Source organism: Phyllobates terribilis, unplaced genomic scaffold, assembly GCF_046119375.1.
Source record: "Phyllobates terribilis strain yellow unplaced genomic scaffold, ASM4611937v1 Scaffold_817__1_contigs__length_633815, whole genome shotgun sequence".
Classification (NCBI taxonomy): domain Eukaryota; kingdom Metazoa; phylum Chordata; class Amphibia; order Anura; family Dendrobatidae; genus Phyllobates; species Phyllobates terribilis.
In genome coordinates, this window is record NW_027363577.1 from 250,478 (window position 1) to 267,068 (window position 16,591).

General features: G+C 44.7%; 1 protein-coding gene across 1 annotated transcript in view; it reads left to right on the top strand.

Moving 5' to 3' along the window:
• LOC141240293 (dynein axonemal heavy chain 12-like) overlaps positions 1-16,316 on the top strand; it is a 34,804-nt gene extending 18,488 nt beyond the window's left edge. The window contains exon 4 of the mRNA XM_073668623.1: positions 16,299-16,316. Coding sequence (XP_073524724.1) covers positions 16,299-16,316 — 18 coding nt within the window. The remainder of the gene's footprint in view (positions 1-16,298) is intronic.
• Positions 16,317-16,591: the final 275 nt, after the last annotated feature.

Consider the following 16,591-nt stretch of genomic DNA (forward strand, 5'->3'; position numbering starts at 1 on the left):
CAGTAATAAATAACATTTCCCTCATGTCTGCTTTACATCAGCACCATTTGTAAAATGTTGTTTTATTTTATTAGCATTTTAGAAGATTTAAAAACGTAGCAGTTATTTTTCATTTTTTTCAAGGAAATATACAAAACTTTTTTTTATAGGGACCTGTTCAGTTTTGAAGTGACTTTGAGGCTGCGTGTCCATTGTGCGTTTTTCAAGCGTTTTTGCTGCGGAATTTTCGAAGCGAAAACGCTTGGTAATGCATGCCCCATGGTCCTCAATGATAACCCGCATGTGCTGTGTGTTGGTATATGCAACAGTTGTGGACTTCTTTGTTTGTGTGAAGGAGGACTTTATGCTGATCTGACAGTAGATGGCGATGTTGTGTAAAGTTTCCTTGTTTACTGTATTGTAAAAGAAAAAAAGTCTCTCTTGTATTTTCTATTTCGTTCTTACTTCCTGGTGCAGTACTGTGTAACTGTGCGTTTTTTCCTTTACCTCATGTTCTGAGAAGTAAAAGCTTGTTATCCCCTGTAATCTGCTCTGTGAAGTTTTATACTGCAACTGTGGGTATCCAGAAGCTGTGCAACACTGTGCACATGCTGCGGAAATTAACGCTGCGGATTATCATTGCGGAAAAATCTGAAGCATATCCATTAATTTTACGGAAACGCGGCGTAATTGCCGCCATTGACTTCCATTGAATTGCATAATATCTTAATGACTACATGTACACATGTGGATATTAAGTGATTCAATGTGCGGATGGTACCCAGGTCTGGAGAACAGGAGACTCTCCTCCAGACCCGGGTACCATAGTGCCTGTAGTTAAAAAAGAATAAAATAAAAAATATACTTACCTTCTCATGGCCCCCGGTCTCCTGTATGGTGCGCTCGGTGTCTTCGGCGGCTCGTGGTGGTGTAAAAGGACCTTCCATGACGTTATTTAGTCATGTGACAGGTCACGTGACCGTTGATGTCGGCGGTCGCTTGACCTGTCACATGACTAAATTACTTCATGGAAAGTCCTTTTACACCATCGCGAGCCGCCCAAGACACCGGACGCACCGGAGAAGGAGACCGGGGGCTATCGGAAGGCGAGTAGAATGTTTCTTTTTGTTTACCACTTTTATTCTTTTTATAACTATTAACTTGGTCACACTATATAAATCCATGCCGGTTGCATGGATTTATATAGTGTGACCAAGTTGTCAAGCACTTTTCCAAGTGATGCTAAAATCGCTTGGAAAAGCGCTTGATAACCCGCATGCAAAAATGCTTGACAAACGCTTCTACCTGGCGGGAAAAACGCATGTAAAATCCGCATGCATTTTTCCTGCCAGGGAGATACAGAAAAAATCCGGAGCATTTTTGCTTCGTGGGCACTTAGCCTGCGAGTCTTATATGTTGGAAACCACCCAAAAGTGTTACCATTTTAACCCCTTTAAAGCCCATGACGTACTAATACGCGTCTGTGCCCTGGGCTTTAAGAGCCTGACCCGTATTAGTACGTCATCGCGATCGCGCGCGCACACAGGCTGTGCAGACGTGATCGCCGCCGGGTGTCAGCTGATTGTCACAGCTGACACCCGGTACTATGTGCAGGGAGCGGTTCCGCACCGCTCCCAGCACATTAACCCCCACAATGCTGCGATCGAAGTCAATTGCAGCATTGCGGAGGCAAGGGGAGGTGATCGGTATACTCACCTCCTCTTCCGGCCTCCAGCGCTTTCTGCCGCGGCTTCCCGGGTGTTGCCATGACTACCCGATGTCGTCATGACAACATCCGGGTCACCAGACAGCAGTAAGATTGTTTGGACATGTGCAGTGCATCTCCAAACTATCTTCTCCCTGTCCAGCGCTGACAGCCTGCATGGCACAGGGATGGTGCTCCATCCCTATGCTGTGCAGGCGATCAGAATAAAAAAAGTGAAAGTCCCACAGTGGGACAAAGTAAAAAACTGTAAAAACTCCCAGAAAGTGAAAAAAAAAAAAAATTGTAAAAATATTAAAAAAATAATCCACTAAAAATAAAAATGAAATGTACCCATGAATAAATATTATTATGAAAAAACAAACAAACAATAAAAGTAAACATATTTGGTATCGCCGCGTCCGTAACGACCTGGACTATAAAACTGTTCCACTAGTTAACCCCTTCAGTGAACACGGTAAAAAAATAAAATAAAAAACAAAGCAAAAAACAATGCTTTATCATCATACTGCCAAACAAAAAATGGAATAACACGCGATCAAACAGACGAATATAAATAAAAATGGTGCCGCTGAAAACGTCATCTCGTCCCGCAAAAAGCAAGCTGCCATACAGCTCCATCATCCGAAAAATCAAAAAGTTACAGCTCTCAGAATAAAGCAATGCAAAAAAATATTTTTTTCTATAAAATAGCTTTTATTGTGTAAAAGCGCCAAAACATAAAAAATAATATAAATGTGGTACCGCTGTAAACGTACTGACCCGAAGAATAAAGCTACCTTATCAATTTTACCACACATGGAGTAGAATAAAAAAATGTAAAAAAACACAATTCCTGAATTGTTGGTTTTTGTTTATTCTGTCTCCCAAAGGCTGGAATAGAAAGCGATCAAAAAATGTCACATGCCTGAAAATGGCACCAATAACAACGTCAACTCATCCCGCAAAAAACAAGCTGTCACATGACTCTGTCGGCCAAAATATGGCAATGCAAAAACTAGATTTTACAAAATATGTGTCTTTTAGTGTGTGACAGCTGTCAGTCATAAAAACTCAATATGATTCTGGTATCGCTGTAATCGCACCGACCCGAAGAATAAAGTAATCTCATCACTTATAAAGCACGAGGAACGGTGTAAAAAATAAACGCTAGGGCTGGGGTTGTTTTTTTTTCAAAAGTAAAGAAAAAAAAAAAGATGACGATATGACAACTAGTGTTGAATGCAAGTGCTCGCTACTTGAGTTTGCATCGGGTGCTCGGGTATGCATTGAGTATCGCGGGTGCTCGAGTCTCCGCCCCATATGCTTCGCGGCCCCACAGGGGCTCTCCAAATGCAACATGGTGTCCGCTAACAATTTGAGCCGATTTTCCATTCAATTTGTTAGCGGAAACCATGTTGCGTTTGGAGAGTCCCTGATGTGCCTAAACAGTGGAGCTCCCCCACAAGTGACCCTATTTTGGAAACTAGACCCCCCAAGGCACCTATCTAGAGATGCATAGTGAGCACTTGGAATCCGCTAATTATTCAAGCAAATTTTACAATCAAAAAGTCAAATGGCGCTCCTTCCCTTCCGAGCCCTGCCGTGCACCCAAACAGTGGTTTTTCCCCACATATGGGGTATCTGCGTGCCCAGGGGAAATTGCACAACAAATTTTGGGGTCCATTTTTTCCTGTTACCCCTGCGAAAATAAAAAAAAATGGGTCTAAAGTAACATTTTTGTGAAAAAAAGGTTAATGTTCATTTTTTTCTTACACATTCCAAAAATTCCTGTGAAGCACCTGAAGGGTTAATAAAGTTCTTGAATGTGGTTTTGAGCACCTTGAGGGGTGCAGTTTTTAGAATGGTGTCACTTTTGGGTATTTTTTGTCATAAAGACCTCTCAAAGTGACTTCAAATGTGATGTGGTCCCTAAAAAATGGTTTTGTAAATTTTGTTGGAAAAATGAGAAATCGCTGGTCAACTTTTAACCCTTATAGCTCCCTAACAAAAAAAAATTTTGGTTCCAAAATTGTGCTGATGTAAAGTAGACATGTGGGAAATGTTATTTATTAACTCTTTTGTGTGACATATCTCTCTGATTTAAGGGCATAAAAATTCAAATTTTGAAAATTGCAAAATTTTCTAAATTTTTGCCAAATTTTCATTTTTTTCACAAATAAACGCAAGTGATATCGAAGAAATTTTACCACAATCATGAAGTACAATATGTCACGAAAAAACAATCTCAGAATCAGGGGAATCCGTTGAAGTGTTCCAGAGTAATTACTTCATAAATTGACAGTGGTCAGAATTGTAAAAATTGGCCTGGTCATTAACTCATTAACGTGCAAACCACCTTGGGTTGTAAAGGGGTTAAACACTGCACCCCTCAACGTATTTAAAATTGCTTTCATATAGTTCATTAACCCTTCTGGTTCTTTTCAGGAAGTAATGGAAAGTGGAATGACAAGAATGAATAAGTTTATTTTTACAATCTAGATTTTGATAACTTCTGAACAGGCAATTATAGCCGGCATACTTTAAAGGTAGTTATTTGGCCATGAACTGCCAAGGCAAACATCAGGACCACACAATCAAGATATCAAGGTGCCGATAAAGTTAAAAGGAAGCCCCAACACGGTGTTAACTATTTAGATTCTATAATCACTATTGACAACAGAATCAAAGGGGTTAAACGTCCATGGTCTGTGCCAACACTGATCATGGCTGATGCAGCAAGTTGTCAGCTATAATGTACAGGTGACAGCTACAGGATAGTCACCTGTCGGGGAACGCTAGTCTCTTATATTGCAGATCAGTAAAAAGACGTCTATTGGTCAATAAGGGGTTAAGGATAACAAAGTCAATGTTTTGGAGCGGCCATCACAAAGCCCTGATCTTAGTCCTATTGAAAATGTATGGGCAAAGCTGAAAAGGCCGGTGCGAGCAAGACGACCTACAAACCTGGATCAGGTACAGCAGTTGTGTCAGGAGAAATGGGCCCAAATTCCGACCTAAGAGTATGTGCCCACGTAGCGTTTTACAAGCGTATATGCTGCGGACTGTCCTCAGGGTAAACGCTTGTGAAACGCTAGGTAATCTGCCCCCCATGGTCCCCAAGGGGAATCCGCAAGTTCTATGCCCATGCTGCGGATTTTTCCGCAGCGTTTTTGATGCGCGCAATAATCCACAGCATGTCAATTCATTTTGCGTTTCCGCAAGCGGAATTGCCTTTGCAATGCAATAAAAAACGCAAGGCAATTCCGCATGTGGAAAAAACGCGATAAACGCAGGATAAACGCGCGTGGAATTCCGCATGTGGAAAACGCGCAATAAACGCAGGATAAACGCGCGTGGAATTCCGCATGTGGAAAACGCGCGATAAACGCAGGATAAACGTGCGTGGAATTCCGCATGTGGAAAACGCGCGATAAACGCAGGATAAACGCGCATGGAATTCCGCATGTGGAAAACGCGCGATAAACGCAGGATAAACGCGCGTGGAATTCCGCATGCGTTTTTCCGGGAGAGGACATGCGGAAAGCAACGTGGGCACATAGCCTTATATTGTGAGAAGCTTGTGGGAGGAAATCCCAAATGTTTCACCCAAGTCATTCACTTTAAGGACAATGGTACCAAATACTAATGAAATGGATGGAAAGTTTTGACTTTGTTTTAAGGCATTTTTATTACTTACTGCATTCTCGCTCTCTCATTATTCTGGCATTTGGCAAATATTACAAATGATGGTAATCCTAATTGACCTAAAACAGTAAAGGTTTATTCTGATTTCATGTCAGATATGGAGAGAAACATGCATATACTGTATGTCTTTTTATATAGTGTATGGAAACTTCTGGTTTCAACTGTATATGAGATATTGAAATTTAATTGGTCATATTGTAATTTATTTTGAATGAAGTAAGTGAATTCCCACATTAATTTGACATCTACTATATAATTGTCTTATCCCGTCTGTCTGTCTGTCTGTCCAGGAAATCCCGCGTCGCTCATTGGTCCGGCAGCGGCCAATCAGCGCCGCGGGATTTCAGAAAAAAGATAGCGGCCGTTAGCGGCTCATCTGCAGGACGGAGCTCAGCGGCGTTGCAGCCGGGAGATGAGCGCCGCGAGGCGCTCATCTCCCGGCCGGTAACAGCAGAAGGACCCCGACCGCCGGACCCATCTGCGGGACGGAGATGCAGCCGGGAGATGAGTGGCGCGAGGCGCTCATCTCCCGGCCTGTAGCAGCGGATGGACCGCCGGCGGCGCTGACATCCATGCGGAAGGGAGGACCGGGGAGCGGCGCTGCGGGTCGGGATACTTCTACTGCGAGCGCACGCTCATGTCCCGGGTTCTCGCAGCGGAAGTAGCCGCACAGGCTGCACCACTCCCCGGTCCTCACCAAGACGATTCGATGATTGGTCGCGGTCTTCGGACCCGACCAATCACTGATCTTAGCACAAAAGTTAGATACCGCTGTGCTGATTGGTCGCGGACGCTGCCCGCGACCAATCACCGATTTGGGCGCCAAATTTAAATATCGGCCGCGACCAATCAGCACAACGGTGTTTAAATCTGGAGCCAAGATTGGTGATTGGTCGCGGCCGCTATTTAAATGTGGCGCCCAAATCGGTGATTGGTCGCGGGCAGCAGCCGCGACCAATCACCGATCTTGCCGCCACAATTAAACACTGCCGTGCTAATTGGTCGCGGACGCCAGCCGCGACCAATCAGCGAGCTTGGCGCCAAATTTAAACAACGCTCTGCTGATTGGCCGCTGACGCCAGACGCGTCCAATCAGCGAGCTTGGCGCCAAATTGAAACAACGCTCTGATTGGTCGCGGACGCCAGACTCGTCCAATCAGCGATTTTGGCGCCAAATTGAAACACCGCTCTGCTGATTGGTCACGGCCGGCGACCAATCAGCGATTTTGGCGCCAAATTTAAACCCCGCTCTGCATCGCTCTGCTGATTGGTCGCGGTCGCCGGCCGCGACCAATCAGCAGTATTGTCGCCACATTTAAACACCTCTTTGCTGATTGGTCGCGACTAATCAGCGATTTTGGTGCCAAATATAAACACGCTCTCCATTCCTCACTAACACGGTTCGCTGATTGGTCGCGGCCGCCGCCCGCGACCAATCAGCGATTTTGGCGCCAAATTTAAACACCGCTCTGCTGATTGGTCGCGGCCGCCAACCGCGACCAATCAGCGAGATTGGGTGCCAAATTTAAACAACGCTCTGCTGATTGGTCGAGGCCGGCGACCGCGACCAATCAGCAGAGCGGGGTTTAAATTTGGCCCCAAAGTCGCTGATTAGTCGCATCTGACGGCCGTGACCAATCAGCAGAGCGTTGTTTAAATTTTGCGCCAAAATCGCTGATTGGTCGCGGCCGGCGGTTGCCGAACGTGACCAATCAGCGATTTGGGCGCCAAATTTAAACGCCGCTCTGCTAATTGCGCCCCGTCGGCTGCATACCTATTCTAGAATACCCAATGCTTTCGAATCGGGCCACCATCTAGTTATATAATAATGTCTTTATATTTAAATAAATCTCAAGTGATTTCAACAATACAACAGGATGTTATTTTCTTATAATAAAAAAAATTAAAATAAAACATTCTATTGTGGTGTTAATTTTGTAATATTGATTTCTTTATCTGTTTCATTTATGTCTCAGTGTTTGAAAAAGGCCTTTTGCATAAGGCTGAAACGTTACATTGAATTTTGGGATTTCTTTATGAAATAAAGAATTGCATTATCATTATGAATATTTGAGTGCCGAGTATCTATATATACACTGGCATGCCAGGCATGTCAATCTCCACAAGGAGAAAAATGACCCTTTAGATCCCAGTGAGAAGCCTCTCATACAGTCAAATCGGATCTCATGCTTTGTACTGACGAGGAGCAATACCCTGAAACACCGTGGCTGCAAATTGAGATTCTGGTTTGGCTTTTATCCCAAGTCATGTGACAAGGCTCGTTAAAGGGTCGATATTGACTTTTAGGATTGCTACTTCCAATAGACTTGTCACTTATCTCACTTTTAGCAAATCAGAATATACCGTAGATCATATATAATAGAAATAATCATTATCCACTGTCTGTCTTTCCAAAAGTGATAATAGGAAGTGCAGCCATATCGGTTGTGACCTTTGAATTAATTTCTCAGAAACAGACAGTGAACAGTCATTTTGTCAGGATGTTATATCAATGACTAAGTCATTAGTTTCCAAGAAGCTGCTTTAAAATTGACAAACTACTTCTTCCTATTTTTGCAACGGTGCAATATTGCCATCTTATTAGAGAAGAGCAGTTAAAGAGAATGTGTTATCAAACAATAACCAATTGTTTCAATTACCTTTTTACATGAAATTTATTATTTTTTTTTTACTTTTTTTTCACTATAGTAACCATCTAAACTAAAAAAAACACACCCACAGATCCTGCAATTATCACCCTGGCCAAAATTAGTTTCATATTTCCTGTTGTATGCAGAAGATTTTTCAGCAGTTTTATTATCATCAGTGAAAATGACAATGAAAGATGACACCTCTATATAAAGCAGATAAAGTAGCCACCATTCACAAGAAATGATAGTCACAGCTCACCTCCTCACCCTTCCTTCACAATGAGTCTATTCTTAGGACTAGTGGCCAGTGTGAAAATTGTAAGACTTCAGGATTGATTTTTTTGATTGTGATGTTAAAAAGTGAAAATCTAAAAAAAATGACATTTACAGTAAATTTAATGTAATCCCTTCTCACCATGGACAGTTTTAGTTTTTGGGCTTTTTCTTTGTTCCTCTCCTTCTTTCTCCCCTTTCGTGTGACATAGCTGTATGAGGGCTGGTTTTTTACCCTACAATATACTGGAAAACTGGAACAAAAATTCCAAGTGAAGTTAAATGGGATTGCGTTTTTCATTGTATTTGGGTTTTGTTTCTAAGGTTTTATTGTGCAGTGAAAATGACCTGTGAACATGATTCTTCACGTTGAGCAAACTTGAAAAACCAGATATCAAACTTGTATAGTTTTTATTTTGATGGTGAAAATATTTCAGAGATTCGGTCGATAGAGCTTTATGAGGGCTTGTTAATTGCTGAGGTTTTCATTAATAACATTTTTTGGGTTATATACGATGTTTCAATCCCACTTTTTCATGTACCAACATGGCAACCATGGGGGCGGTCAGCAGGCTCATGGTTGCCACTGAAATCCATAAGCAGCACTTTCACTTAGTGAAGGGGGGTGGAAGGCAACATCCCATGGGCATCCAAAATGGTTAACCTCTGGGACATCGCACCTTAACTACCACGGTCAGGGATTTACTGCAGCATCTAAGGGGTTAACAGCAGCAACCAGAGCTGCTCTAATAGCGGCTTTTACAGACAAATACCGGCAGTATAACACAGCTGGAATCTGCAGGTATATTGCGGGTGGAGTTGCAGAGTCCACTCCACACACTCGCACCCAACATGCACTATACATGTAGGGCAGATAGGGGTTAAACAACAGAGGACACGTTCCTTTTAAGCACTTAAGAATTTATTTATTTTTTACTTTGCAGATAGTATACTGGCATGTGCTTTGTACTTAAAGGGAATGTCTGCATTAGTTAATGTCTTTTTGTTAGAAGGGCCCCAATATGCTGACTAAAGGATGATCTGTTGCTGGCAATCTCAGCGATAAGCCATTTGTTGAAAAATCTGGCAACAAGCATTTAATTCTCCTGCACTGCCACCAAAGGAAAGAGGAGGTACTGCACAGTATCCAGTGAAATCAATAAGCTGACTATGTAATGAATGAAGTCCTGGGACCTTCAAAGTGGGAATGACTCCATGTAACTGCTCTCTAGTCTGCATAAAATGGGTTCAGGTTTACAACGGAGAATCCCCACTATTAACCTGTATAGTGCCCCAAGTATGTGCAAGTGGTTTCTAAACCAGACAACCTCATTAAGTCTCATAACACCTTTGTCAATAAACAGGTATTCTCAAATTACTAAGTTTCTTTAATTAGTTAAACAGCATGAAAATACGCAAGTTTGCCACTGACTTGCTTTTTCTATCTGCTGTCATTCTCCTGCAATGAGAGCTTTTATCTTACATAGTGTAAAGCCCATTTCCATGGAGTTCAGCCACTAGTAGACCTTGGTAGAGAGTGTGCAGTAGTCACATTCCAGGAGAAAAGTTAACTCCTAACATACCGTTATCTCTGTCCAGCCCATTCATTTCTATACATCAGTTAGCTGCTCCCTGCCTTCTCCCTTTAGGCTTTTGACGAGATGCTCTTATCCATCCTGTAGAATCACAATTCCTGGCACCCAGTATCTAGGCTCTCATTGTCTGTGGCTGTGTGCTTGCTCAAATACCCTGTTGTCTCTATGTGTAAAAATAGTGATAGTGATAGAGAACATTCCAGAACCAACCACTGATGGCTGAATGTGTTACAGCAGAACTTGTGTTGAGCTTTATAGTTCTAATAATACTACAGCTCTGCTGCTCATCAGAGCTATCACTCAGGGAGAAGAGCCCGTCCTGCCAGAAATCAGGAAGTAAGGAGACTGCATAGCTCTGAGCTGCTCAAGAGATCACTTATGAAAACTCCTTTTAGGCATCAAACATTTCCTTTGTTCAAATAGAAAGAATCTAGATCTACATATTTTAGAATGTGTATGAACTACATGTCTGAAATAAAAATAAATGATTCTAAATAATATATATATATATATATATATATATATATATATATATATACAGTACAGACCAAAAGTTTGGATACACCTTCTCATTTAAAGATTGTTCTGTATTTTCATGACTATGAAAATTGTACATTCACACTGAAGGCATCAAAACTATGAATTAACACAGGTGGAATTATATACTTAACACAAAAAATTTGGGAAACAACAAGTTAAGGTGGCCACACACAATAACTGAAAGTTGATTGCTGGTTCGGCCGTCCACTACCTCTCCCAACTCTCATACACGAGAAGGTTTGGCTTGGTTAAATGTTGATGTGTTTTCAAAGTGGAGAACTGTGAAAATCACTGCCAAACGGCTCTGGCAGTAGCTTATCACCTGAATAACAAAAGGGTCGGGCATTAAGGGTCAGGCAGTTTGAATTTTACCTCCTCTGACCTCATCTGTCAGGGAAGAGTCTGGATGTCTCCTTAGACTATTATCTTAATCTATTGTTTATGGAGGCTTAAAGGGGTTTTCCATTACTCAGACAACTCCTTCTCAATCCATATGTGTGTGTCCCAGTAAAATAATAACACCTATACTCACCTCCAGTGCCAGCACTATTCCAGAAGTGTCTGCACTGGCTCTCCTGGGGATTGCGTGTGTCATGGGTGTGTCAGAAGTGACAGACAGTCATCCTGCAGTTGGTTGCAGGAGATCTCTTCATTTGGCCTTACAGACAACTTCTTAGAATATGTATCTCTAGGACCCAGCGGCTAGCTTCCTTCCGGCTAATTAACACCCTGGCCTGGATGTATAAATACCTGTTGTGAGCCAGAGGGAAGTGCCGGCGATATTCATTACCCCTTGTGAAGGCTTGAGCAAGAGCAGCACTTCTTCCTCTCCGGTGCTAGAGAACGTGTGCGCATTTGTCTGGAGTCGACTAAAGCTAAGCGATTTTCCCTTGTTTGTCCCCCCTTGTTGTGTTTAGTGTGCAGTGGGGATCAACTAGTGCTCATCCTTTCTGTTCCCTAGCCTGAGCCTAATGGCAGGGAAAGACAGGCCGAGGTACGCGTGCGGCGATTGGTGAAGAACCAATAAAGGGACATTAGTGGAGACAGGGTGACACTAGATCAGCCTAGGAGTTCTCCACTCCCCACTTTCCCTAGTCTGGGTTCCCTTTCCCTTTTCCCTTTGTGTTGCACTTAGTCTTTCCCACACCTTGCGTGACAGCATGACATTATATCTCATGATTCCTAGGGGCAATCAGCACTGACTTTACTCTCCCCACCTTTGGCCAACTTGCATACATCCAGAGGAAGTGAGAGCTGTTGCTGCTCTTACTTCCTCCGGATGTACAGGTATGTGCTATAACTGGAGGCAGGAAGAGTGAAGCCAGCGCTGATTGGCAGCAGGGATCACTTGACATAACAATGTCACGTGATCCCAAGGAGAGCCAATGCCGACACGGCTGGAACACTGGAGGGGAGTATAGGTGTTATTATTTTACGGAGGGCAAAAATATATTTATGGAGAAGGAGATGTCCGAGTAGTAGAAAACCCCTTTAAGTGTTGGCTACTACTTTCATGGATGTGGACAGAAAGCTCTTTCTGAGTTCATTAAGTAGTTCAATCTGACAAAGGTTTCCAATAGAGTTGGTGCGAGTCAATTCGCAGGACGCAGTCCATCAGCCACATCCATAATCTGTGACCGCTGCATCGGAGCCCTGAGAACCACCTCCTACATCCCGGCATCCACAGCTGTTCTACTGATTAGCCGGCCTGATGCAATGTCACATATGCATCATGCTGTAACCATAAAGATGCAGCTAATCAGAAGAGAAGCAGGGAATCTTGGAAGGTAGAAGGCAGGTCTTGAGGCTCCTGTCCAGCATCCAAAGATTACTGACGTGGCCGATGGACCGAGTGCTGCGAAACGAATCGCACCAACTCTAGTTTTCAAATAAAACAACAATGTCTAAATGGCTAACCAATATTGCATTAAAGGATCTATCTACTTTATTTCTCCCCAAAAATGTGCCTCTCTAGTCCATGGGGTGTGTCTGGTATTGCAACTAAGTGCCCCATTGATTTGGTTAGGGATAAGCTACAATATCAGGCAGCGCTCACGGGTAGTGTGAAATGTGTATGGAGTGTGGTCTGTATCTATGCTATTCTCTTTGTTTGAATTTTTTTTTATACATTTGTAGGTAACTCAAATGGATCATAAACTCAATCTCATAACCGATATGATTCACCACCTGATAGTAAACCAACAAAGCGGTCAGTCTACCAACAGAACACCGCACCGGAGCAACTCTCTGAACGACGGGAGCAACCTCTCCAGTACTCTGCTACCTACCAACAGTTAACAGTGCCAAGACGAGACCAAGATAATGCATCTTGATGAACAAACACAAACTAGTTCTTCTACTGTCCTCAATGCAGATATTCATTATTTTAATGAATGCATTTATAAGCAGAAAGTAAAATGAATGATGAAATTAGACTGAGTATCGAGTAAGTGTGTAACACTGTAAAGGACGTCTTGTCTATTCTCTGTAGATCCTATCAGGGTTCATTGAAGGTTTCTTAGAGGAAGGGACATGGAACATATGTGTATTGCTCCATGTAGAAACATGCAAGAAAGCATCTGATACATTGATGAATCCTTTCTCAGGAAGATTGTAGCTCATCGGCCTGTGGGATCGTAAATCGCTACGGGTCGTGCTGTAAAACTGGCAATACAACTGAACAATTACCCTGATTTTTTTTATTGTATTAAAATACACTTTTTACATTGATTTTCAATTGTTGGGGGCCTAAAATGAAAATTCTTTTGAGAAAAATAGAAATAAATATTGTACTGTAGAAAATTACACTTCTTTTTTTTTTACAATGTATTTTTGGTAAAAATGGTATTAAAGAGTTAATTTTTCTTTATGATTTCTGATCACAATTTTTTTTTCTGGAATATTTTTTGACATCTGATCAAATGTATTGTATTTTCTCAAAAATGTTGATATTTGCACACTGATTGGTTTAAAGCAGTGATGGCGAATCTTTTAGAGACCGAGTGCCCAAACTGCAATCCAAAACCCACTTATTTATCGCCAAGTGCCAACACGGCAATTTATCCTAAATATTGAGGTTTTACTGATACAAACAACTGATACAAAGAGCAGACGAGGGCAGCATAGAGTAGCCACAGACAGGAGCAGGGGTAAGAGACTGCAGAAATAAAGAATGTGCTCGCCCACATCCTGGTATATATGCTGGCCCTACCCTCAATCCTGGTATATATGCTGGCCCCCCCCTTAATCCTGGTATATATGCTGGCCCTCCCCTCAATCCTGGTATATATGCTGGCCCTCCCCCCAATCCTGGTATATATGCTGGCCCTCCCCTCAATCCTGATATATATGCTGGCCCTCCCCTCAATCCTGGTATATATGCTGGCCCTCCCCTCAATCCTGGTATATATGCTGGCCCTCCCCTCAATCCTGGTATATATGCTGGCCCTCCCCTCAATCCTGGTATATATGCTGGCCCTCCCCTCAATCCTGGTATATATGCTGGCCCTCCCCTCAATCCTGGTATATATGCTGCCCCCCCCTCAATCCTGGTATATATGCTGGCCCTCCCCTCAATCCTGGTATATATGCTGGCCCTCCCCCCAATCCTGGTATATATGCTGGCCCTCCCCTCAATCCTGGTATATATGGTGGCCCTCCCCTCAATCCTGGTATATATGCTGGCCCTCCCCTCAATCCTGGTATATATGCTGACCCTCCCATCAATCCTGGTATATATGCTGGCCCTACCCTCAATCCTGGTATATATGCTGCCCCCCCCCCTCAATCCTGGTATATATGCTGGCCCTCCCCTCAATCCTGGTATATATGCTGGCCCTCCCCCCAATCCTGGTATATATGCTGGCCCTCCCCTCAATCCTGGTATATATGCTGGCCCTCCCCTCAATCCTGGTATATATGCTGGCCCTCCCCTCAATCCTGGTATATATGCTGGCCCTCCCCTCAATCCTCGTATATATGCTGGCCCTCCCCTCAATCCTGGTATATATGCTGGCCCTCCCCTCAATCCTAGTATGTATGCTGGCCCTCCCCTCAATCCTGGTATATATGCTGGCCCTCCCCTCAATCCTGGTATATATGCTGGCCCTCCCCTCAATCCTAGTATATATGCTGGCCCTCCCCTCAATCCTGGTATATATGCTGGCCCTCCCCTCAATCCTGGTATATATGCTGGCCCTCCCCTCAATCCTGGTATATATGCTGGCCCTCCCCTCAATCCTGGTATATATGCTGCCCCCCCCCTCAATCCTGGTATATATGCTGGCCGTCCCCTCAATCCTGGTATATGTGCTGGCGCTCCCCTCAATCCTGGTATATATGGTGGCCCTCCCCTCAATCCTGGTATTTATGCTGGCTCTCCCCTGAATCCTGGTATATATGGTGGCCCTCCCCTCAATCCTGGTATATATGCTGGCTCTCCCCTGAATCCTGGTATATATGCTGCCCCCCCCCCTCAATCCTGGTATATATGGTGGCCCTCCCCTCAATCCTGGTATATATGCTGCCCCCCCCCTCAATCCTGGTATATATGCTGGCCCCCCCTCAATCCTGGTATATATGGTGGCCCTCCCCTCAATCCTGGTATATATGCTGGCCCTCCCCTGAATCCTGGTATATATGCTGGCCCTCACCTGAATCCTGGTATATATGCTGGCCCCCCCTCAATCCTGGTATATATGCTGGCCCTCCCCTCAATCCTTGTATATATGCTGGCCCTCCCCTCAATCCTGGTATATATGCTGGCTCTCCCCTCAATCCTGGTATATATGCTGGCCCTCCCCTCAATCCTGGTATATATGCTGGCCCTCCCCCCAATCCTGGTATATATGCAGGCCCTTCCCTCAATCCTTGTATATATGCTGGCCCTCCCCTCAATCCTGGTATATATGCTGGCCCACCCCTCAATCCTGGTATATATGCTCCCCCCCTCAGTCCTGGTATATATGCTGGCCCTCCCCTCAGTCCTGGTATATATGCTCCCTCTCCCCCCCAGTCACTGTGCATCACATATTAAAAAAAAAAAAAAAAACACATAATAAACCCTCCTCCTCACCTTCCTTCTTCTCCCGCGCAGCGTCCTCTCCTGTAGTCGGCACATCTAGCTGAAGTGTATTGCAGCGCACGTACTAGCCAGGCCCGTGCGCGCTGCAGTACACGCTGCCGGCCAATCAGAGGCCAGCGGACGTCATGATGGCCTCTGATTGGCCGGCAGCCGCTTCTGATTGTCCGGAAGCCGCTAGCCTGTGATTGGCCGGCCAACGTCATGCTGGTCTCTGATTGTCCGGCCGAATTCATGCTGGCCTCTGATTGGCCGGCAGCCGATGGCCTCTGATTGGCCGATAGCGTGTATTGCAGCGCACGGGCCTGGCTAGTTCCTGCGCTGCAATACCCTTCAGCTCGATGTGTTTCCGCTCAGAGTTCTCCCCACCGGCCCGATCCAGTAGTGCTAGTGCTGCGGCCATGGTGCCCCCCAGGAGGGCTCTGCTGCCCCCTCTGCACGCTGCCATAGGTTCCCAGCACTGGTGTAAAGCATTTCTTCTTTTACAGCTGACGACCCAAAATTGGGGATTTTCTGAAAAAAAAAAAAAAAAATGGCCAGTCTGCATGAAGCCGCTAGCCTGTGATTGGCCGGCCAACGTCATGCTGGTCTCTGATTGGCCAGAAGCCGCAGGCCTCTGATTGTCCGGCCGAATTCATGCTGGCCTCTGATTGGACGGCAGCCGCTGGCCTCTGTTGGCCGGCCGACGTCATGCTGGCCTATGATTGGTCGTCAGCCGCTGGCCTCTGATTGGCCGCCTAATGTCATGCTAGTTTCTGATTGGCCGTCAGACGCTGGCCTCTGATTGACCGGCCGACGTCATGCTGGCCTCTCATTGGCCGTCAGTCGCTGGCCTCTGATTGGCCGGCCGACGTCATGCTGGCCTCTGATTGGCCGGAAGCCGCTGGCCTCTGATTGGCCGGCCGACGTCATGCTGGCCTATGATTGGCCGTCAGCCTCTGGCCTCTGATTGGCCGGCCGACGTCATGCTGGCCTCTGATTGGCCGGAAGCCGCTGGCCTCTGATTGGCCGGCCGACGTCATACTGGCCTCTGATTGGCCGACAGACGCTGGCCTCTGATTGA